Below are 25,181 nucleotides of genomic sequence, written 5' to 3'. Positions count from 1 at the left end.
GTCTATTAAATGTCTGCTCAGTGCCAGACAATGTGCAGGCAATGAGTATCCGAGAGAGAAGGACAGACATCATGCCCGACCTAATGGAAAATGCACACCCGTCATTTTAAATCCACAGAAGCTCAGATTCAAAAACAACAGTCTTAGATTTGCCTTTTCTGGGTCTCATTTGGCTAAATTCTGACAGCTGTCACACATTCAGAATCATTAAAATGTAGTTTTCTGTGCTTAACTTCCTTCCACCGATTAACTTTCCCCAACTCGTTATGGTGGTCCTGACCTTGGTCTATTCATAAAAAACCATAGAAACCATTAACTAGATGGCTTGCTTTTTATAGGAGCAGCACAATTTTATCTACTAGAGGCATTGGCAGATTTGGATTACATTGTAAATAAATTTATCCAATGCAAACATTCACCAATCTGCATTGCATTGTAAATACATTTTCCCAAGTAATTATTAAGTGATGGCCTTACAATCATGTTGGCATAAGACAAACAACCAGAGAGAGATTCAGCAGCTTTGCAGTAAATGTTGAAGAAGGAAATGGGATTTGGAAGGGGACAGTCAGCCTGGATTAGATGGATGGAAGGAGAGGGTCGTTTTGTGAGTCAAAGAACTATCAAGGAATTGAATTTGTGATAGACATTAAGTGTTGGCCGTACCTATGTAGATATCTATGTTAGATGTAAGTATTCAGCTTTTTGCCCATTCCCTGAGGTACACATAGTCCCAAGAAGGGGGCTTATTTATATATAAGTCATCTATTTCTAGATAAAACAGACAACCACAGCAATCTCTGTGTCATATTGCAGTAAAGATTTATTCGAATGGGTTGGCTGAGGTTTTGCTGGTCTGATCTAGGCTGGGGCAGTCAGATCTCACCGCAGGTCTGAGATGGAATGGATTGTCTCAGCTTCACATGGTTCTCATCTTTCGTGGACCAGCTAGACATCCAGGAAATGTTCCTTTCATGGAATTGGCAGTGGCATAAGAGAACAAAGGGCTCTTAAGACATATGCTTAGAAGTGCACACTGCCACCTCCATCTCATTTGATTCACTAGTGCAAACCAAATGGACAAGCCCAAAGTCAAAGTGGAGTATGTTCACTCTACCTTTGATGAAGCAAGAATTAGATCCAGGTAGAGGTGAAGAATTAGGGCTCAAAGCAAATCTACCATATTCATAAGTAAGTTTTCATTCATCTACTATTGCATAGGCTCATGTTATATGCGAGACACTGTGTGGGGCAGCAGGAGAGATGTCCATGTCATATTCTTATACCACTCACTAGTTAGGAACCTGATAAAAAGAGTTCTTTCTCTCGTTATCTTCTATATGTGGTGTACAACAGTCTGCTAAGAAGTCTCTCTTCCTCAATTCTGGCCCTTAATTCAATCCATCTTGCAATGTGGCTGGAATGATCTTCCTAAACTGTAAATTAGATATTAAACCTCTGTTTAAGCAGTTTAAATATTTCCCTCTTGGCAGTAGGATAAAGTTTAGTCTCCCTAAGATTGATGCTTAAGTTGGTTCTCATCTGAACCGCTAAACTGCCCAGCCTTGCCTTCTGCCATGCCTCTGGTTACCAGCCACTTCCACGAATGCCTTTTTTGCTTCACTTTCCGTTTGTTCTAGCTCAATGATTCCTGACTTGGGGACCAGAGGACTTGGGGACAGGAGGGCTGTGAAGTCATTGTAAGAAATCTTACCTAAATACACAGTAACCATTGCTTGTCAAGTGAATAAATAATATCCACTGACACAAACACAGGCACTGTTGTTTTGGGCCTTTACCTAGATGCGATTGTAAAGAATAAACTTCAAATTCTGCTAGAAGGAAGGGTTGAATTATGAGCTTTCCTTTGCAGTTATTTCTTTTCTCATCAATGGATATGAAAAATACAACATCTGCAACGTGGAGACCCATGATGGTTTTTGACACATAATGGAAACCAGCAGTGGATCCCTTGTCTCTTCTTTTTTATTTTTTATTTTTATTTTATTTTTCCTTCAGACAGGGTCTCACCCTGTCACCCAGGCTGGAATGCAGTGGCACAATCTTGGCCCACTGTAACTTCTGCCTCCCGGACTCAAGCGATCCTCCCACCTTGGCCTCCTGAGTAGCTGGGACCACAGGCATGTGTCACCACGTCCAGCTAATTTTTGTATTTTTTTTTGTAGAGATGGGGTTTCACCATGTTGCCCAGGCTGGTCCTGAACTTCTGGACTAAAATGATCCACCTGCCTCAGGCTCCCAACATGTTGGGATTACAGGCGTGAGCCACTGCACCCGGCCACCTCGTCTTTTCTTAAACACATCTTGATCCTCCATACCTCTGGCTACCTTGACTGTGTTTCAGCACCCCCTGTAGCACATTGTAACATAATTTCTCCCAATTAGTCATATTTTCTTAAGCATACACACCATGCATCATAATTTATTTCCCTGTTGCTTAACTCATGGGCTAATATGCAATAGGCACTTTAGGGATATTTTTTAAATGAATAAATAAATATTTGTGAGTGAGTAGTGGAGAACTCTCTGGAGCACTGGTTTTCAAAGTATACATTCCAAGGGCTTGTAAAACACAGAATGCTGGACTCCACCCCAGAATTTCCAAACTAGTAGAACTAGGGGCCTGATCTACCTGGGAATTTTCATTGCTGACAAGTTTCCAGGTGATACTGATGCTGCCGGTCTTGGGCCACTCTGTAAATATCACTGCCATACTAAATTGGCACTGAGATGATTCTCTGTGTAAAAATAACCCCAGCCACTAATTTTGGGTAAGGGAGACACCTAGAGGGGGGTTTTAACTGCTTCTTGTTCAGAGAGTAAAAATTGGTATCTGAATGCCCAGTTTTGCTTCTCATGGGGGACTGACATACTAAAGACAATTGGGCCAATTTAACTGAGATGGCCTAAAAGTCACCCCTGGTTTCATCTCCATTGCTAGTGTGGAAGTCATGCTTGTATTAAACATATTCACAGAGGACACTGTATTAGGGCAGAACCTAAAAAGATGAAGGAGTATTTTCTGTCTTAGATTTGTGGGCTCTGCCTACATCGAGGAAATTCAGAAGGATATCACACCCTGTGTGTCCTCCACAAAAGATCTTCAGACACCCACAGGCTCACACACATTCTTCACTGTGTCTAGTCCTGGTCTGGACTATTGTGAGAAGACCTTGCATCATAGGGAGCTACATGTGATGGGCCTCTCAGCATCACACATTTTTCAACACAAAAGCCACTTAATTCACCCGCTCAAACCAAGTCTTCTAAGCACCTGCCATGCTCCAGACCTTGTTCTGAGTGCACAGCAGTAAAAATACAGAAATGAGCTTGTATTCCAGAGGAAGAGACAGACAACAAGCCAACAGATGTAATCAGTCATTAATTATTGCTACAAAACAAATTACCTCAAAATGTAAAGCAATTGTTTATTTTCAGGTCACATACCTGCTGATCAGCTGAACTGGGCAAATTCCGCTGGGCAAGCATCTGTGGGCCTATGAGGGGCTCATCTTTCCTCCTAGGACCAGCGGGATAGCCCACAAATGCTCTTTTCAAGGCATCAGTAGGAGCTTTTGCGAGAGCAAGCTAAAACACAGAGGGTATCTTGGGACCTGAGCTTATAACTGGCACCCCATCCCTTCTGCTTCATTTCCTTTGTCACAGAATTTGCATGGCTAAAGCCAAGGCCAAGGGGCAAAGGGCACAGATGCAGGTTGGAGTGAAGGATTGAGATGACAACGCAAGCAACAATGCACAGCAGAAGGTCAAGTAAAATAGGGGGCCAGGAAGAAACACGAAGCAGTGTTTGTGGCTTAAGAGTGATCAGGAATGCTACTTTTGGTCGGCATTTTGGTAGTCAGGGAGACTTGTTGTAGGATGGTGCATTGTCCTAATCTTGGGTGTTTTTAGCAGGTGTTCCCATTGTAGGGAGTGAGACATTAGCATGAAGGTATGTTGCAGTGCTGTGTGACATGGGCTTCCGTGCATGCTGTCCAAGTGGGTTCCGGTTATCCAGGTCCCCAGACACGCCTAATCGCTGCATTGTTGCATAAGGGCTCCTAGCTGGATTAATCCCACTCTATACAAATGCCTCATCATAGCAGCACATTGAAAGCATAACAAAATTTGAATACATTGTCTCTGCTGGACTAAATGCCAGTCACCCCCTCCCCCACCACATACACACACCCATGTGCTTGTATGCATACACACAGAAGCATGCACGCACTCACACAGCCACATCCACCCACTGTGGAATGCCTTCATCAACATCAGCCAAGGACAGGAAACAAGCTCAACCCTTGGCACCCACAGGAGGCAGCTGCTGGCTGTTGGATTATTCCCTCAGTGCCAAAGCTAGGCTGATGCGTCTGGAAAAGGGGTGTGAACCTCGAATGTGTCTAAAGGCAGACACAGCTTCGTGAAGAGCCCACAGATGCTACAGTAGCTGGGGCTTGGTCGGGGGATGATACGGGGTAGGGGGTGGAGTGGGGATATGTAGGGTTCAACTTTAGTATTTATTTGCCACGTCAATCAATTCATCAGCCAAAAAACCCCTATTAGGGAACTGAATAAAAAGCAAAGCAAAACAAAGGAGAACTGATTTCTTCTTCAGAAGCCTTTTATCATTGGAATGCAATAATTTTTCTTCTGTCTTTGTTGGACAAAATATGATCTCTTGTTCTTTGGTGAAATGCATGTTCTCTGAAAGTCGAGAGGAATAGATAATAGAGGGGAAGAGAAACATCAATATTTACAACAGTCCTGGGAGTGTTATCACGTTATCATTCCCATTTTATTGATGACAAACTGGGTCTTAGGGTACAAAAGTGACTTGCCTCATATAAGTGGAATCTGGAGATCTCAGTTCAGGTCTTATCTTTCTGACAAATCTTCTTCTGCCTTAGTAGGCTCGGCATGTTTGGAACCTCGTGGGATTACAGAAGTGAGCCTCAATGCCGAACGAGACTCCAGAAGTCAACTCCTCTCATTCCTTAAAAGGCAATCTGTGGGGATTGAGGCAAGGAAGGAATGAAGACTGGCCCTTTGGGCACACCCACCTGGAATCAGGCAAGGTTTACTGGAGCCACTCTGCCTGCAGCAGAACAGCCCAGGACAAAAGCCTGGGACCTTCCCAAATGCCTGAGCAGCACTTTGCAGGGGACAGAGTCGGCAGGATTTTTACCAAACGACATCCACCTTAATTGGTAGCATCAGACTCATGAGGTCTTCCATGGCTTGGGCATCACAAATGCTCATTACTGGTCATACTGCCAATGGCCTCCTTTTATATATAGTTGATGAATTTGAGGACAAACCAGAGAATTGCCCTTGGCCAAACCAAGCTGTCTCACCCAAGATTTTTCCCCTCCTTGGGGAAATACTGGGGCAAAAAGCACATCCAGGGAAACCAATCTGCCTGACACTGGCAATTAAATGCTCCAGGCTTAAAGGGACATGGCACTTTTGCTCATGGCTCATTGGCTAGATGCACACATGCTGCTCCACCCCAGCAACAAGAAGGCCAGTAAATGCAATCCTACCATGGTCCCAAAAGGGGAAAAATTGGAAGTATTTTGTAATCAGCACTAAGGACAAGGGAATGGGGAGACAGAAGGCCAGCAGAACTGTAAAACCCACAGCACCGAACTGTCCTACAAAGCAGCCTTGGACACTCCCTCTTCTGAGGGACTGCTTCCCTTAACTGAGCTGCTGCAGATGGAAACCTAGCTAGATCCTCATCTTCTGCAGTCTAGTCCCTTATTGTGGTTTATCACCTCTCAAGCTGTCCTCTCCTCTCTTTCCCTATCTTTGTGTTGCTAAGCCGTGGACTCAGTTTAGCTGGCCCTGAATTACAAGATGGCATCTTCCCTGGAATGGAGAAAAGTCCAGATATTTCAGGATGCCTTGATTTGAAGCCTGTTTGACTCCAAAGGTCTCTGGTTTACTCCCACCTGTGGGAAATGTGAGGATAGATCTCCACACACATGGATTCCAAGTGTCATGATCTGTGACATCATCTGTCAGACCGCATTGATCAGAGGCTCAGGGACAGGCGACCCTATTTAGGCAAGGAAATGAGTGGGTCAAGCAGCAAGATTCACCTTTCCCAGTTTCATCTGGGGGTTGTTTTGCCAACATTGCCATCTGTTGGTCCAGTGCTGGCTACAGCAGCCAAGCTTCAGACATCACTGCATCTTTATCAATGACCTTGGGACCACAGGAGGTGACCTCCTGACCAAACAGCAGCCAATGAAGGAATCTTAAAAGGCACATCACTTTATATTTATTCAGTGGTTATGTTGTCACTTAATCCTCACCACAACCTTATGAGTTCAGTACAATTTGTATTTTCATTTTACCTGTGAACAAATGGAGGCAGAGAGTTTGAGTAATTTACAAGTAAGTGGCAGATCCGGGGGCTGTGCCTAGACAATGTGGCTCCAGACTCCTTGCCCCTCCCCGCCTTCTGCAGCGTCTTGATTGAGTCTAGCCATCTATTTCTTTAACACACACTAATTGCTGTCCCCATGTTCCAGGCCCTGTGCCAGATGCTAGAAATACATCCCCGTCCACTGGATCTTGGCATGGTCCATAGCTCAGTGTCCTGCTATGTTACATGTTACATAATGCATTTATTCCAGTATTTAGCCCATGGAAGATAATGCTGAAAGACATTGTATACACGTTTCTACAACAAAACTATGTAACTTATGTTTCTTTTATTGCTTTGGCTATCAGGAAGCTCTTATCCAAATCAGAGCAAATACATTAGAATTTGGGCTTGTCATTTTAGTTTGCTGAACTTTTCCTTCTGGCCCAGATTTTCTATTTCGGTTCATAAATTCTATTGCACATATGTCCTTTATTGTAAAACACCTTAAATTCTTTTTAAAGGAAGGCTGCATGGAAATGATACAGTAAGGTCTTCCCTGCATTTTCTTAGATACCTACTAGGGAAGACAGACCTAGATGTCCCTCTTACCCTCAGTCCCAAAGCACCCCATTTATAAAATCCGTTAAGCAGTGACTACTGCTGTTCTGAGTACCTGGAGGTAGTTTAGAGCTTCTGAAAGGTAACATCCATATAAAAAAAGAAGTTCCCTCCAATCCCGATCCCAGCTTTGGTGCCAGATGCACATTTGAGGAGTAGGTGGCTAGTCACGCTCTCACCTGAGCAGTTAATAAAATCTATTGCCCCTTGATGGAATTTTTTCTGCACGCTCGAATTGATCTGTCCGCTTTGTGATCTGTGAGATGGCAGGGAAACACCAAACACCATCGTGACTTGGGCCACAATGGGGGGAAAAAAGGAAAAAAGAAAAAAAAATCCACTGCCAAGGCTTGCCAGGCGTAGAAAGGGCTGGAACTGCTGGGGTCATTTTATTTGATTTATTGGGAATAGAGTGAATATTATTAACATTTTAATAAAGAGAATCTTTTTGCACTAGGCTGGAAGTGGCCGCCAGTCCCGCGTGCAATTTCATTCTCTGGAAAAGTGGAATCAGCTGGCACTGCCCAGCATGATTTGTGAGGCTGAGACCCAACAGTTCAAAGAAGCAAATGGGCTGCCACCTCCGCGGGGCTCGCTCCTCGCGAGGTGCTCACCCCGTATCTGCCATGCAAAACGAGGGAGCGTTATGAAGGAATCCGTCTTGTAAAGCCATTGGTCCTGGTCATCAGCCTCTACCCAATGCTTTCGTGATGCTGCTGCTGATCTATTTGGGAAGTTGGCTGGCTGGCGAGGCAGAGCCTCTCCTCAAAGCCTGGCTCCCACGGAAAATATGCTCAGTGCAGCCGCGTGCATGAATGAAAACGCCGCCGGGCGCTTCTAGTCGGACAAAATGCAGCCGAGAACTCCGCTCGTTCTGTGCGTTCTCCTGTCCCAGGTAGGGAGGAGGGGCTGCCGGGCGCGCTCCGCGCCCCGTTTCTGCATTCGGATCGCCCGGCACGGGCAGGGTGAGGGGGCTTTCGGCGGGTCGGGGCCTCCGGTCGCGGCGGCGAAGACAGATCGGGGCTAGGTAGGGAGGTCATTCCGAGCCCAGAGATCCTAGGCACCCCCCCCACACAGGCTCCCACTCTGGCGTGTGTGTGTGTGTGTGTGTGTGTGTGTGTGTGTGTGTATACGTTCGTTCACGGGAGGAGGAGAGAGCTCCCAGTCCTTTTTTGCTAGCAGGGGCGACATTCTCGCCCACATCAAGTGGGGTAACTTTGCTTTCCTCCTCCGGAGGCTCGGTGCATTGGAGAAAGACTCTGTTGGAGGCGACTCCAAGGAGCCGCGGTTTCCCCCAGCCCAAAGCCCAGCGGCCGAAGCGCTGCTCGGGTCCGGATTGCGGGCTGCGGGGCTGGAGAGGCCGAGCAGGCACCACCGACTTCCCAGGGCGCCCGGGCCCCCTGGTACAGCCCGGCTGCGCCCTAGAAGGCGCCTCGGGGCAGCAGAGAGCCGCAGCCCGGCTGCTGCTGTCGCTCAAAGGCGCCGGCGCCGGCCGCACCCGCATCGGGGTCCTTTTGCTCCCAGACCCCGGGCCCGAAAGGGCCGGAGCGTGTCCCCCGCCAGGGCGCAGGCCCCAGCCCCCCGCACCCCTATTGTCCAGCCAGCTGGAGCTTCGGCCCGATCCCGGGCTGCCGCCTCTGCTGCCTTCCCTGAGCGGGAGCGGAGCGCAGAGAAAAGTTCAAGCCTTGCCCACCCGGGCTGCAGCTGCCTGTTAACCCTCGGAGCGCTGCGGCGCGAGGGAAGGGCCCGCCAACCGGGAGAGGGGGCGAGGGAGACGCGGTCCGCCTGCAATCACCTCTGCATGTCAGAGATTTCGGGAAGTTTGAGTGCAGGAAAGCAGCGCTCCGAGGCCAGGCCTGGGGTGCTGGCGGCTGCGGGAGGCACGCCCAGCGCTGCTCAGGGGCCTTTGGTTTCGGAGAGCACCCCGATCCAGTCCCCCATCGCCTCTCTGGCAGGCGTTGGGATTTGGAGTGAGCTGGCAGCCTGCAAGTGGGTGGATAGGAGCCAGGGCAGGGCAGGGCAGGGCCGGGCAGAGAGGAGGGAAAGAGACAGGGAGTGCCTCAGGGTGCTAGGAATGAGTGTTGAGTTCCTGGCCGGCCGGGGTAGAGGCTCAGGTGTGAGTTTGCGGGTGAAAGGGAGGGGAATGGAGTTGGGGTCCCAGGTAGGGACTGTCTGGGATGAGGAGACTGGTGCAGCCTTCTAAGGGAGACCACTGCTAGAGCAATGTTGGGGTTAGACTTTGGAAATGGGCTAACATCTCAGAAATGCAGTGATGGGTGGCAGTACCAGGGGAGATTCAAGTGCCTGGCTGCTGAGCCCGCTGCCATGCTCCTGGCTTCTTTCTTTCTTGGATATAAAGTCCCGATTGAGGACTGCCCAGTTATAGCTCCTTTTCTACCAGGCTTTGCTGGTTGATTATCTTGGGGTCCCCACAGCCTTGAGTCTTGCCATGGATCCCCAGCCTGGCTGTGAACCACTTTTCCAGATGTCCTGTACCCTGAAGACCCCTAAGGCTGTATGTGTGTACATATACCCCAATTTAGCAAGGCGGTTTGGAGCATGCCTCAGACAGAAAGGATTCAGACAGATCCTTCCTGCCATCTGCTAGTGGTACCAGCCTGGGCAAGTTGTTTAACCTCTTTGAGCTTCCAAGTTCTCCATTGTAAAATAATCTGCTGCCTTCCTAGGACTCCTGAGCGGATAGGATTGCATTCAACAGGATGTCCTATGCAATGCATGCCACTCTGGGAGCTGTCGGTGTCTGAGATCACTTACCATTGCCTTGTCCAGGACTTCACAGTCCTCTTTCTTTCTTGGCAGGTTTCAGACTCAGTTCAGATTCCAGGGCTTGCCCAAAGTTGTGCCTCCTTTAGAGCAAGACAGACCACGTGACAGGGCCCCAAGATCGATTTTTATGCACTAAGGGCTCTGCGCATGGTTCTTTTTGCAAATGAACTGGTGTGTCTTCTCACCCAAGGCCAGGCTGGCACAGGTGGGTTTTGAAGTCTCACTCTATTTATTTAGACGAAGGAAGCAGAGATTTTGCTGTGAATTGAAATGATTGCCCTGAGAGGCTTATTTCTGTTTTCAATTGTTATGCATATCAGAGCACATGTCCACATTAGGATAGTAATTGATATCCTGGTAGCAATAGTACCTCACAGAAAAATCATTTTGATACAATCCAGTTAACCAGCAAGGAGTTCAAGTGCAGAGCTCTGTGTGCCATAGAAAAAAGTGGGGAAAGTCTTGGAGGCTTTAAGTCGACAAGCAAAAACAAAACTTTCCTGAGGCAGAGAGAAAACAGAAGGGAAAAACAATGTAATAAAGCAAATTAGTCACTCAGCCCTGGTGGTGTTCAGGCAAGCCTGTATGTTTTTTTCCACCACCGTTGTAAAGCACTGGGTCCGGCTTTGGAAGCCATCAATCTCTGTAAGCTTATGGGTTTGGTTGTTGTTTTAGGCATTTTGGTAGGAGGTGAGGAATTCTAAGCAACAATGACTGGAAGCTGGCACCGTTGAACAGTCACCTCTCCTATCCCCTGGGGTGTTTTGGGAAAGTCTGTCCCAGAAGTGGCCTCTGGAATTTGCCTATGATAAATAATGAGTATGAAACAAATCAAGAAAGAAATGAGCAAGGAATTCCGTGGTAAATGTGATTCCCCTCCCTATTTGGGTAGCACTTACAACTAACCAAAAGTTCTAACAATGAGTGAGTAATCCCCCAAGAATTAGGAATTTAGGGAGTGGTTCAGGCTTGGAGGACAGTCACTTGGGAGTGACTAAAAATGTTCCATGGAATTCTGAGATTTCGCTATAAAGTGGGGGGTTCTCTCTTGGGGTCAGAATCTTGATTTTCAGGATTTCCAATGAGAATCAGTGTCTTATAGTGCTCCTGCAAATTTGTGAGTTATGTTTTAAGAGCAGTGTTTATTTGCAGAACCTTTTGGATGAGGAAAAAGACACAGGGTTGAAGAGAGTGTGGCCCCCTGGCCCCCTCGGGTCAATACATGACAGCCTGTAAGATTTCCAGAGCACTAGGGAAACGGAATATGTAGTGGAAGGAGTCAGTGATAGAGTTCACCTGTCTGAATATTTTTTTTTTTTAGCAAGTCCCAAAACAGGTTTAATAAACTGCAAAGCTGAGTATGTAATCTGGAATTTGTGTAATTCCACAGTCTATACTAAAAGCCCCAACAGTCATCTTAGCTAGTCGCTCCTACTCTGCCTCCCTCCCTTCTCGCCTTTTCTATCTTTAGCCCTTGGGTTTTCCATTAAGTAAAATCTATTTCCTTCCAGAAGTATCCTCTATGTGTTATAGTGAAATTGCCCAACAAACCAACATACTCGATAACTGCATTACCTAAAAGTATCAGCGCTTGGATGTGTAAATTGAGCCTCAATCTGAAGTTCAATGTTTAGGTTAAAGTGTAGCTAGGTTCTTGAAAACATCCTTATTTCCTTCCAAAAATACAATTGCTTGGGGAGTCTAGTTAATTTATATTTGGTGGAAGGTAAGGAAAAGGACAAACTGTGGATTTAATTTACACCTGAATGACAGTCATATCATCTAAGCAGCCAACAGTGTTTCTGTGTGCGCATCTGAGTGTGTACATCTCTGCATTTTGATCTTGTAATACCTGTTGAAAAATTTCTCCAGAAGAGGGCTCCATCCACAGCATTACAAAATTCTGAATCTACAGCTCATTTTAAAGAACTTCAATGTAGCAACTCCATCTAAACAAAACTATTCTGCTTATTCTACATTATTTGCCAAAATCACCCCCAAATGAGAAATCCTGCCATTTTTCACTGTCTTTATTTCTTTCTGTGTCTCTCTCTTTCTTGCTTTCTTTCCTTCACTCTCTTGCTTTCTCGCTAGGTTTCTTCTTGCTTTCTTTTCCCCTATTGTAGTTGGTTCTGGTCTAATTCATTCTTCGACTCTGTATCCCCTCTGAGTATTGGAGCAGGGAAATTTTCAAAGATCTTTTTTAGACAATGCAATATGGAATGTGAGGAAGTTCTGAAATTTCCTGGCATTTGACTTTGGTTGGACTTGATTTTATTCTTTAGGTAGCCAAAAGGCAGGAACAGTTCTGCCTGTGGAAGGAGATAACCTTCCCCCTTACATAACCACCCAGAAGTGTGACTCCTGAGCTAGGTCCACTCATTTTCCAACACCCATTGAAAAGGAGAAGGAAATAACTACCTGTCATCCAATTACAATAATCAGCTGGACAGAATCAAACCAAGTGACAAGTGGTTTTGGCATTGTTTCTATCTAGCTGTCAGCCAGGTGCCCATGCACCTGTGAGAATCTGACCCTCCTGAAGGATGCTGCCAATATAATTCCCCACAGCCTGCTTCTTCTGCAGCCACCTGGGATCCCAGGCCTGGCTCCCCAGGTATGAACAGGCTGCACAGACAACTGCTGGGCTGTAGGATCTCTTGCTTCTGCAGTAGGCACTCAGCAGTGGCCTTATTCTAGAGTTAGGGTGGAAAGTCATCTTTCTGTGCTGAGAGAGGCAGCTTAGGGGAAGGCAGGAGAGGGGAAGAAAGGACATTTCTAACTTGAAGTGCTGACTGAGCCGGGGTCTGTGGAGGTGAATGGGTCACCCTGTGGCCTAGCAGGTTGAACCTCGAGACATCTGCTTGGTGGTAATGAAACTCATCTGTCCCAACCCCGCAACTCTGGCTTCTGGGCAGAGGTTGCCAAGTAGCAGCCACAGGCTAAATTTAGCCGTGGATGCAGTTTGTTTGGCTCAAATGTTTTGAAAATTGTACATTAATAAAAAAGAAATCTAAGTTTCTAGGATTTCTGAAAAAGTCAGGTCAGGCAACCCTAGATCCACACGTCCACGTGGCTGTACTTGACAGGGCTGACTCGCTACTGCCCTCTTCAGGCAGGACGTGCCTTGGTAGCTTCCCACAATCCCCACCACTCTCTACTACCCAGGCTTCTGTGCTCACTAATTTTGCCTGCTTGCCCCTAGGGCTTTTTGAGTTTGGAACCTCTGCTTTCACACATGTTGAGGTTTGATCAAATTGTTGCAGTTAATTTCTCAGCGATGGACTATTTGGAAAGGGAGGGACTGGACTTTTCTCCTTCCCTGTGATTGAATTCCATTGATGTGTGCCTTGGAACAGCATGACCAAGGAGACTGCAGCCCTTCTCTGAGCACATTACTGGCAGCGCTGTTGGCCAGGCACCCAGAGTGACATAGAACCCAGAGAGACATAGCACCCAGATCATTGCTTCAGATGTAAGAGTTATGCAGAGAAGTGACACGCTGCAGCTCTGAGTCAGTACAAGCCCTGGAACACCAGTGTGTTGGTACAAAACGTCATCATGCACCAGCAGCCAAGGGACTCTGAAACCCTGGGATAATACAGAGGCCTGCATACCCTCTCTATCAGCAGTCCTCAACCCTTTTGGCACCACGGACCAGTTTCGTGGAAGACAATTTTTCCATGGACTAGTAGTGGAGGGATGGTTTTGGGATGATTCAAGCACATTACATTTATTATGGATTTAATTTCTATATTGTTACATTGTAATATATAATGAAATAATTATAAAACTCACTATAATGTAGAATCACTGGGAGCCCTGAGCTTGTTTTTCTGCCACTAGGTGGTCCCATCTAGGGGTGATGGGAGACAGTGACAGATCATCAGGCATTAGATTCTCATAAGGAGAACGCGACCTAGGTCGCATGCCTGCACAGTTCACACAGGGTTCCAACTCCTATGAAAATCCAATGCAATGGCTGATCTGACAGGAGGCAGAGCCCAGGCGGTAATGCGAGTGCTGGAGAGCCATTATAAAAACAGATGAAGCTTTTGCTTGCTCACGGGCCACTCACCTCTTGCTGCTGTGTCCTGATTTCTAACAGGCCATGGACTGGTACTGGCCTGTGGCCTGGAGGTTGGGAACCCCTGCTCTATGTAGTGTTCTACCAACAGCATGGCTGTCCTTGGAGAACAGTGACACCTGGGCATCATCATTCCACGAGTGTTGCTCCCTCACGGTATAGACATAACCAGAACATCACAATAACTTGCTGTACTTAGACTTGCCAAGGCCTCCGGGAACACTGCTCTAATATTCAGCACCTTTGTAACTTCAGGATAAAGTTGCATCTGCAGCTTTGTCACCTACTTTTTTTCTTTGAGACGGAGTCTCACTCCCAAGCCGGAGTGCGGCGGCGCGATCTCGGCTAACTGCAACCTCCACCTCCAGGGTTTAAGCAATTCTGTGCCTCAGCCCCCCAAGTAGCTGGGATTACAGGTGCCCCGCCACCAGGCCTGGCAAACTTTTTTATTTTTAGTAGAGATGGGGTTTCACCGTCTTGGCCAGGCTGGTCTTGAACTCCTGATCTCGTGATCCACCTGCCTCGGCCTCCCCAAGTGCTGGGATAAACAGGCGTGAGCCACTGCGCCTGGCTGAGTACTCTTATGCATAGGATTCTGTCACATCCTAGCACCGTCCTGGAGCTTGTGTGATGTTTTTATAACTGGTTTAACAGTTAACACCCACGGCCATTCTACACACAGCGTTAATGCTACAATTAATGCTCTCTGGCTCTGTAAATACTAGACTAATCTGTCTGCCTCATCCCATACCAGCAGGTGAGCCTCGGATGATTCTTGTTTTCCATAGCTACAGACCCCAAAGATCAGAGTAAATATAACTCCATATACACATATGAAAAAAAGTGATTGTTTTTCCTATGCCAGTTGCCAACAGAAGTCAAATTCTTGAAAATTAACATTAACAACAGGCACGTTTTGACATGTCATGTCTCATTTCAAAGACACCAATGAGCGTCACCCGATCTGCTGCAGAGACACAAAGACCCTGTGTCTCCTAGCTGAACGCAGGCCGGGCTGGGGCGGAGGGCAGCAGCTGCTCAGCCATCAGCAGCCCTGCCACATGCCTGGGCAGGGCCCGGAAATGAGCTCAGCCTTTGGAGGAGCCTGGGGAATGGAAGGAAGGAATGTGGCAGCTTCCATCCTTGCCTTACGGGGCCTTCAGGCCAATGTCTCTTTCCCTCGAGGTGTCAGGGAACCGCTTTCCTGTGTTGTGTGCTGCAGGAACAACGTGGTGGCTGCAAACACCTGAAGCTTGAGCTTCTGTGATCGTCTCCCTGTGGACTGATTGACGTAGGGCCTGCGGAAAGTTGCTGGACACTGCCAGCAGAACCGAGGCTGACTCAGACTGCCCGGAGTATCCCTCCTCAACTGCCATCAGCCGTCGGGCATCTGGGATCATGTAACTCAGGGGTTGCAAATTATGGCCCGTGAGCCATTTTCTGCCTGCAGTCTGGTTTTATAAATAGTTTTATTGGATTATAGCCACACCTATTCATTTATATAATTGTTTATGGCTGCTTTTGTGCTATAACAACAGAGTTGAGACTGTCTGGCCCCTGAAGCTGAAAATATTTACTATTTAGTCCCTAAAAGAAAAAGTTCCCTGGCTCTTTATCTAACTTAAAGTTACAGCCAAAGAGGCTTCTGGGAGTCTTCTCACATAAGGGGGGCCTGAGAATTTCAGCCGTTAGGGGCTTTTCCTCCCAGGCCCCAAGCACTAGAGCAACTTGACTTCAGGGAGACTCACCTGAGACCAAATGGTTCCAATATATATCTATGATCTCTATGGAGGACCTACTATGTTCCAAGCACCACTGTGTGTTCAGGATACAGTCGCTAATAAAGCGACTCTCTTGGGGCTCACAGCTTGGCAGGAAGGATCAATAGCAATTAATGAATAATTTAAGATGGAGACAACCACGATGAGGGAAGCAAGCCCAGCTGTGTGAGGTCATGCCGTTCTAAATATTTCGCCTAGGTGTTCTTTGTCTTTCTCCTCCGCTAGACTACAAGGTCTGTTGTGGCACACACTGTGGCTTGATTTGTTCATTTCTGTATTCCCAGGGCTCAGAACAGTGCCTGGCACATAGTACTCAGCAAACATGAATGAACAAATGAATCAATGAATATAAGAAAGACATCAGAGGCAGATGAAGGATCTGGGTGGCTTCCCTGACAACCTGATGCTTGAGCCCAAATCTGGAGGAGCAGTAGGGCTTACAGACAAAGACACAATAGAGGGCGTGGATGGGGAAAGGCATTCCAGGAAGAAGGCAGAGTCTGAGTGAAGCCTCTGTTCAGGGGAAACACCACACAGCCAAGGCAGTGATGTGAAGTGTGGCTGGGAGGTGCCAGAGCCAATGGGGCCGTGTCAGCCACTGCAAGAATATTGGTGTTTTTCTCAGAGCAAGTGGCAGCCATTGAGGGTAATGAGGGAAAGGTACAGAGTGATGTGATCAGATTTGCATTCTGGCTACAAGTAGCAAATGGGTTGGAGCTGGGTAAGAATGGAAAGAAAAGTCCAGTCTAGGGCTGAGATCATGGGAAGCTAGATTCAGGAACCACGGTGTAGAGATGGGGCAGGTGAGTGAAGTAGACTGATATGGTTTGGGTCTGTGTCTCCACCCAAATCTCATGTCAAATTGTGATCCCTAATGTTGCAGGTGAAGCCCAGTGGAGGTGATTAGATCAGAGGGAGGATTTCTCCTTGCTGTAGTCATGATAGTGAGTTCTCACAAGACCTGGTTATTTGAAAGTGTAGAGCACTTCCCTCTTTGCGCCCCCTCTCTCTCCTGCTTGCTGTGTGAAGACGTGCCTCCTTCCCCTTCCCCCTCTGCCATGATTGTAAGTTTCCTGAGGTCTTTGCAGGCATACTTCCTCTACAGCATGCAGAACTGCAAGCCAATTAGACCTCCTGTCTTTATAAATTACCCAGTCCAAGGCAGTTCTTTATCGCAATGTGACAATGGACTAAATCCTATTCAGATGATCCAAGAGCCATTTAGGCAGATAACTTGACAGGCTTTGATGGTGGCTGGGTATGGAGATGGCAGGGCCTGGGAGAGGTTAAGAGGCCTGCTTGAGTTCTGACTCTTCCAATTGGCAGGAAGAGTCAAACAAGGAGACCAGGTGTTTGACATTGTAAACAGGGTCGGTCTGAGGGCTTCTCTACGTGGGAGTGTAATCCAGGCTGCAGAACGTTCCCGGGAGAGGCACCTAAGGCCTGCATTACAGTACTGCCAGCAGATCCATTCCATGCTTGCATCTAGGATGGGCACTGTGGGAGCCTGGAAATGCCCTTGAATAAAGTGACCGATGTGCAGTCTCTATAATTAACCAATCTCTGAGACTTTTCATGCACAAGATATTTGAGAGAAACATTGCCAAGCCCTTTAATCGTTTCTTGAACATTAAATCAGCAGCGCTGGAAATATTTCTTACATGAAGCAAATAATGATCTTCTACCCTCAGCAATCACTTTGCAAATGCTAACAAGCCTCTGCTTCAGCATGTTGGTTGTAGCCTTGGTGACTTATGTTTTTGGTGTAGTGGGAGAATATTCAACTGGGTGCCAGGCAGTGGTATATTGGTAAATGTTTAACAACTGGGCCACTCTAAAGAAACACCCAAACCAAAAAGCAAAACCCAAACCAAGATACAACCAAGTAATTTGTAGTTCTTGCCAATTTCTGTGGTGTAAACACTCCCATCATGGGCAATTTGAATCTACCAACCTGAGAGTTTCCTAAAAATTTAATGAGGGGCTCTTGCTGCCTGATACTAACTGGCCCCAGCATACCATGGACCTCGATCCTGTTTCTAGCTCACCCCCTCACTAGTGGTGTGACCTTCAGCAAGCAGCTTCAATGTTTTCGCCTGTAAAATGAACCAGGTTACTTGGAGGTTCAAGTGAGTAAAAAGATGTTAGAATGCAGGGAAGTCTAATTTGCTGCAAAGATGCATGCAGATTATCTAAATCATTATCACTTACAAGGAAACAGGTCCTTTGGCCAGGATTCTACAGCTGTCTAATTGGGCCCTGTAAAAATACTTTGTTTGATTTAGACACTGGATGAAGTTTGATGTGTGAGAAACAGAGGGTGTACCTCTGCTTCTTGCAGTTCTGCATGTTTTTGCAGTAAAAAAAATTACTGCGTTCTGTGGCAGTTTTGATTCCGAACGTGTCTATCTTGTTTTCCTGCTATCTTTCCCTTGTTTTCTTCCTGCTTTCCTCAACAAAGATATTTAGTGAGTGCTGTATGCCAGGCACTTACCTAGGTACTTTATCCTCAGAAGCTGAGGTCTGCACAGTTACTGTACCCCCCCGTTTTTTTTTTTTTGAGAAGGAGTCTGGCTCTGTCACCCAGGCTGGAGTGCAGTGGTGCAGTCTCGGCTCACTGCAAGCTCCGCCTCCCGGGTTCACACCATTCTCCTGCCTCAGCGTCCTGAGTAGCTGGGAGTACAGGCACCCGCCACTACACCCGGCTAATTTTTTGTGTATTTTTAGTAGAGACGGGGTTTCACCGTGTGAGCCAGGACGGTCTCAATTTCCTGACCTCGTGATCCGCCCGCCTGGGCCTCCCAAAGTGCTGGGATTACAGGCGTGAGCCACCGTGCCCGAACTACTGTGCCCTTTTAACAGATGAAGAAACTGGTGAGTTTAAGATCACAGAATAACAAGTTGTGAGCTGGGATTTGCACCTGGGTCTGCACGTGGGCGAGTCCACCTGGGGCCCGTGTCTTCACTCAGCAAGTATTTATTGCGCATTTAGGGAATTCAGAGGTAAACGAGATGAACTGAATCTCTGTCTCATGCAGATTACAGTGTTGTGGGAACAGCAGATAAAAAGTAAGTAGTCGAAATAATTACAAATCTGGTAATCGTTACAATAGGAAGCAGTAGAGGCTGCAATCCATTGAAGGGAGGAGAGGCTGCTGTGCCCTCCTTTGCTCCTTTGCTTCCTTTCATCTGCCTTGCCTCCCTCTTTCTGCCGTTTTTCTTTTTTTCTTTCTTCCCTCTAATGTTAATACCTACCAAGTATGAAGAATGCTGCAAACCTGGAAACCCAGAGGTCAACACGACAGTCCGGGCCTTCACCAGGAAATGCGCTGGAGCAGAATTTGAGCCTGGGGCTGTCTGGACCTAGAGCTGCTGGTGCCTTGGACTGTTTAGCAGACCTCCTAGCCCTTTAGAAGTGAGCTTGAATCCCTGGCCAGCCATTTACACACTGTGTTGCCTCAGATAAGTGACTTCGTTTCCCTCCTTTTCTGTTTTCCCCTCTATTCAAACAACTAAAAAGGAGAGTCTATGCTTGCCCTGCAGGATTTTTGTGAGAATTAAATAAGTGTATGCTAATCATGTCATCCTATGCTTAGGAAAGGTTGGTTGTATTACTTTTCACCCTGTGCTCCAAGGAAGTTTATGGTCTGAAGTTGTCATAGGGCCTTGGCTTTCAGGATGTGACTAACTTAAGGGGGGAAATGACTGTGCATTTTATAATGCATGGACATGAAAAAAAATGAAGTTTTCTCCCCAGGGAGGATTTGCCAATTCCCATATTAGTAGGTCCCCCACGATTGTTCCCCTGGGGACTCATGCCTCATAAAATCATTTGATCTGGTGGGATCTCATCTTCTTAATGTATCTGCCCATCAGCTGTTCTTGGGAGGCTTTATTAGGGCAGTGTGTGTGTGTGTGTGCACGCACGCACCGGTGCCATGAGTACTTAAAGTACCTCCATGTAACCACAGTTCACTGTAGCTGCTATGCACTGGTTACCCATGTTATCTGGAATCCTTCCTGCAACCCTTAGAGGTGACTCTTATTCCCAATTTTATATACGATGACAAGAAGTTCTGAGTGGTGGAGTCATTTGCTGAAGGCCACACAGTCACTGAGAACTGGGACCAGGGTTTGGACTCATGTATCTTTATTCCTGTGCATATTTATTTTCCTTTATGTTGCACTAGTATATAAAAGTTTCCTTTCCCACTCTCATTACATAAAAATTGTTTCCTTTGTCTATTTCGTTCTCTAGCTCCTTTAAAGTCAAGATAGCTGCCTGGGATGACCTCTTTTTTGAGTTCCTAGTCTCTCAAAATGGGTCTGGGCCCTGGACCTTCTGTCTGGGCTATTGATTGCAACTTTCAGAACAGGGTTAGCCTAGGGTCATTTGTGTTCTTTGTGTCCGTGTCGTTGCTCTTGACTAGGGCCAAACAACCCACCTGCACTGCATGGTTCCCTCAGCAAGAGCATCCCAGTGAGAGCGGCCCACAGATGGCTGGGTGTGGCTCACCTGCAGCTTCAACCATGCAGGTAAATTCACCTGCTGCTGTGTCCTGCGGCTGCATGGCATTCTTCCCTACGGATGCTAAGAAACCCTGTTGCCTAAGTCAGTGCTTCCTGCAAGCTACTCTTTGTAATTCTTTTGCCAAACAAAAAGAAAAGAAATACACAGCCTCTAGCTATATAGAGACACCTGGATCTATATTGTGTGGCAATTGGATTGAATCTAACTTGAAGTTTATTTTTGTCTTACCAGACCAGTGTTTTTTCCTCTGAATGTAAATGCTTTAGTGAGGGTTGCCATTGATTCAGCAAACACGTGTTGAGTGCTTATTATGTACCCAGCTCCATTTTCCATACTAGCCACAGAGGAGCAAGAGCATGGCCTTTGCCCTCCAAGCCTGTTCTGGTGGACAGACACTCTCTCCCTTGACAGGGTCCTCACCACTGTCTGCACCGTCGCGCCACGCGGTGGCCGTGCCTATCTGTGCATTCCCTATTTGGTTAACTCATTGACGTAACAAATATTTACTGGGGGAAGAAAATATCTCAAGCTCAATTGTCAGCATTGAGGGAGGCAGCAGTGATTAAGAAAGATAAGATTGGCTGCCGTCGTGGAGTTTGTGTTCTCATAGCAGAGAAAGACAGTAAACAAGAAAAATAAATGAATATGGTAGTTTTGCCTAGTGATAGTGCTATAGAAAAACGTTCAAAGGGGATAGTGATAGTGTTGTTCTCAGCTTGTCCACCACCCTCTCTTGGAATAGAGGATTCTTTGTTCTGATGGAATGGCCTTTCTATAGTATAGAGATGAAATGTGCCACCATTTGTGAAATGAAGTTAGTAATACATAGATGGCATTTTTGTGTTTACTGATAAAGTGTTGTTGGTGAACTTTTGTCAACTCTCTTCTTTCTGTTTGTGTTGAAATTTTACTGTTGGGAATTTACAAATATGGCAACCAATGATTTAAACCAGGGGTAGGTGTCCTTTTTCTGTAATGAGCCATCTAGTAAACAGCTGGTTTCTCTTGCAACTATTCAATTCTATCTGTAGCATTAAAGCAGCCACAGCCGATATGTAAATGAATGGGCAGGGTAATAAAATGTTATTTACAGACACAAGCAGAGCTAGATTTGGCCCTCAGGCTGCCGTTTGCCAACCACTAATCTAAACCAGTAGCTGCCTTACCAGTTGGCCAAACTTGTTTAAGATAGGGATAGGGCAGAGGCCAGCGAGGGGGACCACGCATTCTCTTTGGCCTTAGTTGCCTTGGAAATCATGGTACTTTTTTAGGGTCACGTATCACTAGATTATTTGCATTAACTTCTATGAATGTAAAGATGCTAGTAGTGAACTATGGAACATAATCTCAGACTAGCTTTAACATAGGAATAATTTAGCTTTGTAGTAATTATCTGGACCACAATTTTTAAGGCACTTTTGCTACCCACAAGTATCTTGGGGTTAAAAACTCGCTTGGATTGAATTCCTCTGAAGAAATAGAGACAAAGAACTGGGTTCGGGGGGCTAAGTTGGAAAATGATCTTAAGGTCCATAAGTGAGCCAGTAGGGAGAGTGAGGCCAAGAAGAAGGAAAGCCAGCAAGCCAACAGTGAATGTGTCACTGAGCTGGTCACAGTCATGGGAAACTGGCTCCTTGCTGCTGGGTCTCTACAAAAGCACTGTGTAAAGCTCATTTCCAAATCGTCCCTTTGCAGAATAGGTGGCTGGGGGTGTATTCACCCACTCTTATCTTCTGCTGGTCAGGGTTGACCCCTGCCATCATTAACTTCTCTGTGCTTCCCTGCTGATCCTTTGCTGTCGGGGGAGCAGCCATGACTTTGGAAGAATCATAGCAGAAAAAATGGAAAGGTAAGGCAAGTTGTTGGACTGCCAGTATATGCTCTGGGTAGGGCATGAATATATGTGATTTCTCTTGCCACCATTATGCGTTACTGGAAACTTCCTCAGTAGAGCTAATGGTAACAGAAAGAATTATGGTAGTGGTGGTTTTTAAAGCCTGATTTTGGTTAAGCACCCTCCTGCAGATATTCTCTTTCCCACTAGATGGTACCAGTATGCCAAAGCCCTAGAATCCTACCTTAGGGCCTCATCTTTGACATGTGATATATTCTCATTACTTTTCAACAATGATTGAATAAGCCAGTTGAAGTCAAAGGAATCAACTAAGGATGTTTTAGGGACAGGAGATGGGAGCAAAGTGGAGGCTGTCTAAACAGTTACCCTCGTTCATGCATTCAGTCATTTATCAACAAATATTACTCAGCACTGACTGAGTGCTCAACACTTTTCTAGGCACTGGGAATACAGAAATGAGTAAGACAGGCCAAGTCCCTGCTCTGGTGAGCTTACGTACTGGCTGGGGGAGAGACAATAAAAAGATGAACAGGTAGGTATGTGATGTCTGCAGGAGGGTGATGAGTGCCATGAAGAATGAGAAAGCAGGCAAGGGTGTAGACAGCGACAGGGAGAGGTCATGGTGCTTGCCTTCCCTTTTAGCTATAGGGTGAGAGATTATTTCCGTCTGCTTCCAAAACCCAGTTCTTCCATTCACCAACTCCTTATGACACCGCTATGTGGTTTATTTTTTAAATGAAACCAACAGCTCATGGAGGGCAAAAAAAAAAAAAAAAATGGTGCTTTGCAAATGGGTGTTGACTAGTCAGGGCCCATTGCAGACTAACACCTAACTTAGTGGACTGCTTGTTGGCTGATTTAATTTGTCTGGAATATTTCTTAATTGCTATTGTTGTTGACACACAACAGCGTTGCATTTAACCCAGAAGTTAGACTATAAGGTCAAGGTTTAAGGCAAACACAGTTGTCATTAGCCTTGAAATCTTTTAAGTTGCCCATTAAAGTACAGTAGGCATGGTTTAGTGTATGTAGCCCCATGTTGTAATCAATATGGAACAATGTATAATGCTCGCAGTAATTTACAGAGCATAATAAAGAATATAGGCAAGATATAATTTTATAACATTTAATTGCAATACTTACATTGTTCTTTTTCTCTCTCTCTTTGGTGGAAAAGCTGGCTTTCCATTAGTTAAATGTGCCTATGATGAGACTTGACTATCTTCATTTAAGCCAGATTCCTAATCATACAATCTCCACCAGACTATGCATTAAGTAAGGCAAGACCTCTTTTCTCTGTTGTGTTCTGTGTATCTCTGGATTCCCACTACCAGTCAGATGCTTTGGGGCAGGGGAATTGAGGAATAATAATAGTAGAAGTGGCAGTAATAGTAGCTGATATCAGTGTGGTGCTGGTTTTGAACCAGGCCTGGTGTGAGTACTTTAGATGTATTAATCAGCACATTTAATCCTCATAATGACTCTGTAAGATATCTACTATGGTTTTAATCCCATTTGATAGATGGGGAAACTTCAGGAGAACTTAAGAAAAGAACCTAATAAAGCTTTAGGACTGTAGGGCTGAGATTCAAACTCAAGACAATTCCAGACACACAAGACCACATGTTGTATGCTTCTATGAAATGGAACAAACTTGTCCAGAAAAGTCAAATCCAGAGACAGAGAGCAGATTAGAAGATGGCTAGGGCAGGAGGAAATGGGGAGTTACTGCTAATGGGTATAGAATTGCTTTGGGGAAGATGAAAATGCTCTGGAGGTAGATAGTGGTGGTGATTACATTAACTGTCTGTAAATAAACCCCAAACCTGGGAATCATATCTCTTAACCGGTAAGCTTTATAGTATGTTAAATATGTCTCAATAAAACTGGTATTGAATAGGAAAACAAGCCCTGGGCAGGCCAGCCTCAGCGCTCCTGTTTGTTCATGAGCACACACAACCTGTTTTACAGTTGTTCACCACCTCTAGTAACATTCTACTTGCTTTACTTATATTAACACAGCAACTCCTCAAAAGATCCCAGTTATCCACCCTACTGAGATCAGAAAGCGGAAGCAGAAAGATGTTGAGAAACTTGGGGCTGGCAAGTGGTAGTGCCAGGACTAAGACCCAGGCTGTTTGGGTCTAATTCTTTCTGGCTACACTGGCTCTTACCTGTGTTTCATTCATTAAAAGCAACCTGTGTTATTTGGAGCTGCAGGTCACCTTGGCCTATTGGAAATAAAGCAATCGTTCTTCACTTTTGTTTTGCTGATTTGTAAAGTGAATTAAGAACCACCTTTTGCCTCAATCCTTATTATTCCCTTAGTAGCCCACCCTGGTGTAGAGTTCTGGCTGCAAAGCTCTCAGAGACTGAAGAAGAGGAGATGTGTTAGTGTTACTGACTTTTTTTTAAGACAGGGTCTTTCTCTGTTGCCCAGGCTGGAGTGCAGTGGTGCAATCATAGCTAACTGCAGCCGCGACCACCTGAGCTCAAGCAACCCTCTTGCCTCAGCTGTCAAAATAGCTAAGTGGGACTACAGGCGTGGACCACCAGGCCCAGTTAATTAAAAAATTTTTTTTCAATTTTTTTTATTATTGTACTTTAAGTTTTAGGGTACATGTGCACAATGTGCAGGTTTGTTACATATGTATCCATGTGCCATGTTGGTGTGCTGCACCCATTAACTCGTCATTTAGCATTAGGTATATCTCCTAATGCTGTCCCTCTCCCCTCCCCCCACCCCACAACAGTCCCCGGAGTGTGATGTTCCCCTTCCTGTGTCCATGTGTTCTCATTGGTCAATTCCCACCTATGAGTGAGAACATGCGGTGTTTGGTTTTTTGTCCTTGTGATAGTTTACTGAGAATGATGGTTTCCAGTTTCATCCATGTCCCTACAAAGGACAGGAACTCATCATTTTTTATGGCTGCATAGTATTCCATGGTATATATGTGCCACATTTTCTTAATCCAGTCTATCGTTGTTGGACATTTGGGTTGGTTCTAAGTCTTTGCTATTGTGAATAGTGCTGCAATAAACATACGTGTGCATGTGTCTTTATAGCAGCATGATTTATAGTCCTTTGGGTATATACCCAGTAATGGGATGGCTGGGTCAAA

At 45.9% G+C, this 25,181-nt stretch overlaps 1 protein-coding gene across 3 annotated transcripts in view; it reads left to right on the top strand.

Annotated features, from left to right (window-relative positions):
* The first annotated feature begins 7,665 nt into the window (after positions 1-7,665).
* The window catches only part of CDH13 (cadherin 13), a 1,184,027-nt gene continuing 1,166,511 nt past the window's right edge, over positions 7,666-25,181 (top strand). Inside the window, exons 1-2 of one of the 3 annotated variants that reach the window (XM_032156331.2) lie at positions 7,685-7,913; positions 20,104-20,209. In XM_032156331.2, coding sequence (XP_032012222.1) covers positions 7,834-7,913; positions 20,104-20,209 — 186 coding nt within the window. In that variant the 5' untranslated portion in view covers positions 7,685-7,833. Of the gene's footprint in view, positions 7,914-20,103; positions 20,210-25,181 lie in introns of all 3 variants that reach the window. The other 2 variants (XM_032156330.2, XM_032156329.2) reach the window with 2 other exon arrangements.

Source organism: Hylobates moloch, unplaced genomic scaffold (genome assembly GCF_009828535.3).
Source record: "Hylobates moloch isolate HMO894 unplaced genomic scaffold, HMol_V3 SCAFFOLD_6, whole genome shotgun sequence".
NCBI classification, from domain to species: domain Eukaryota; kingdom Metazoa; phylum Chordata; class Mammalia; order Primates; family Hylobatidae; genus Hylobates; species Hylobates moloch.
The sequence above is the reverse complement of the archived record's forward strand: the minus strand, read 5'-3'. Positions and strand labels throughout refer to the sequence as shown.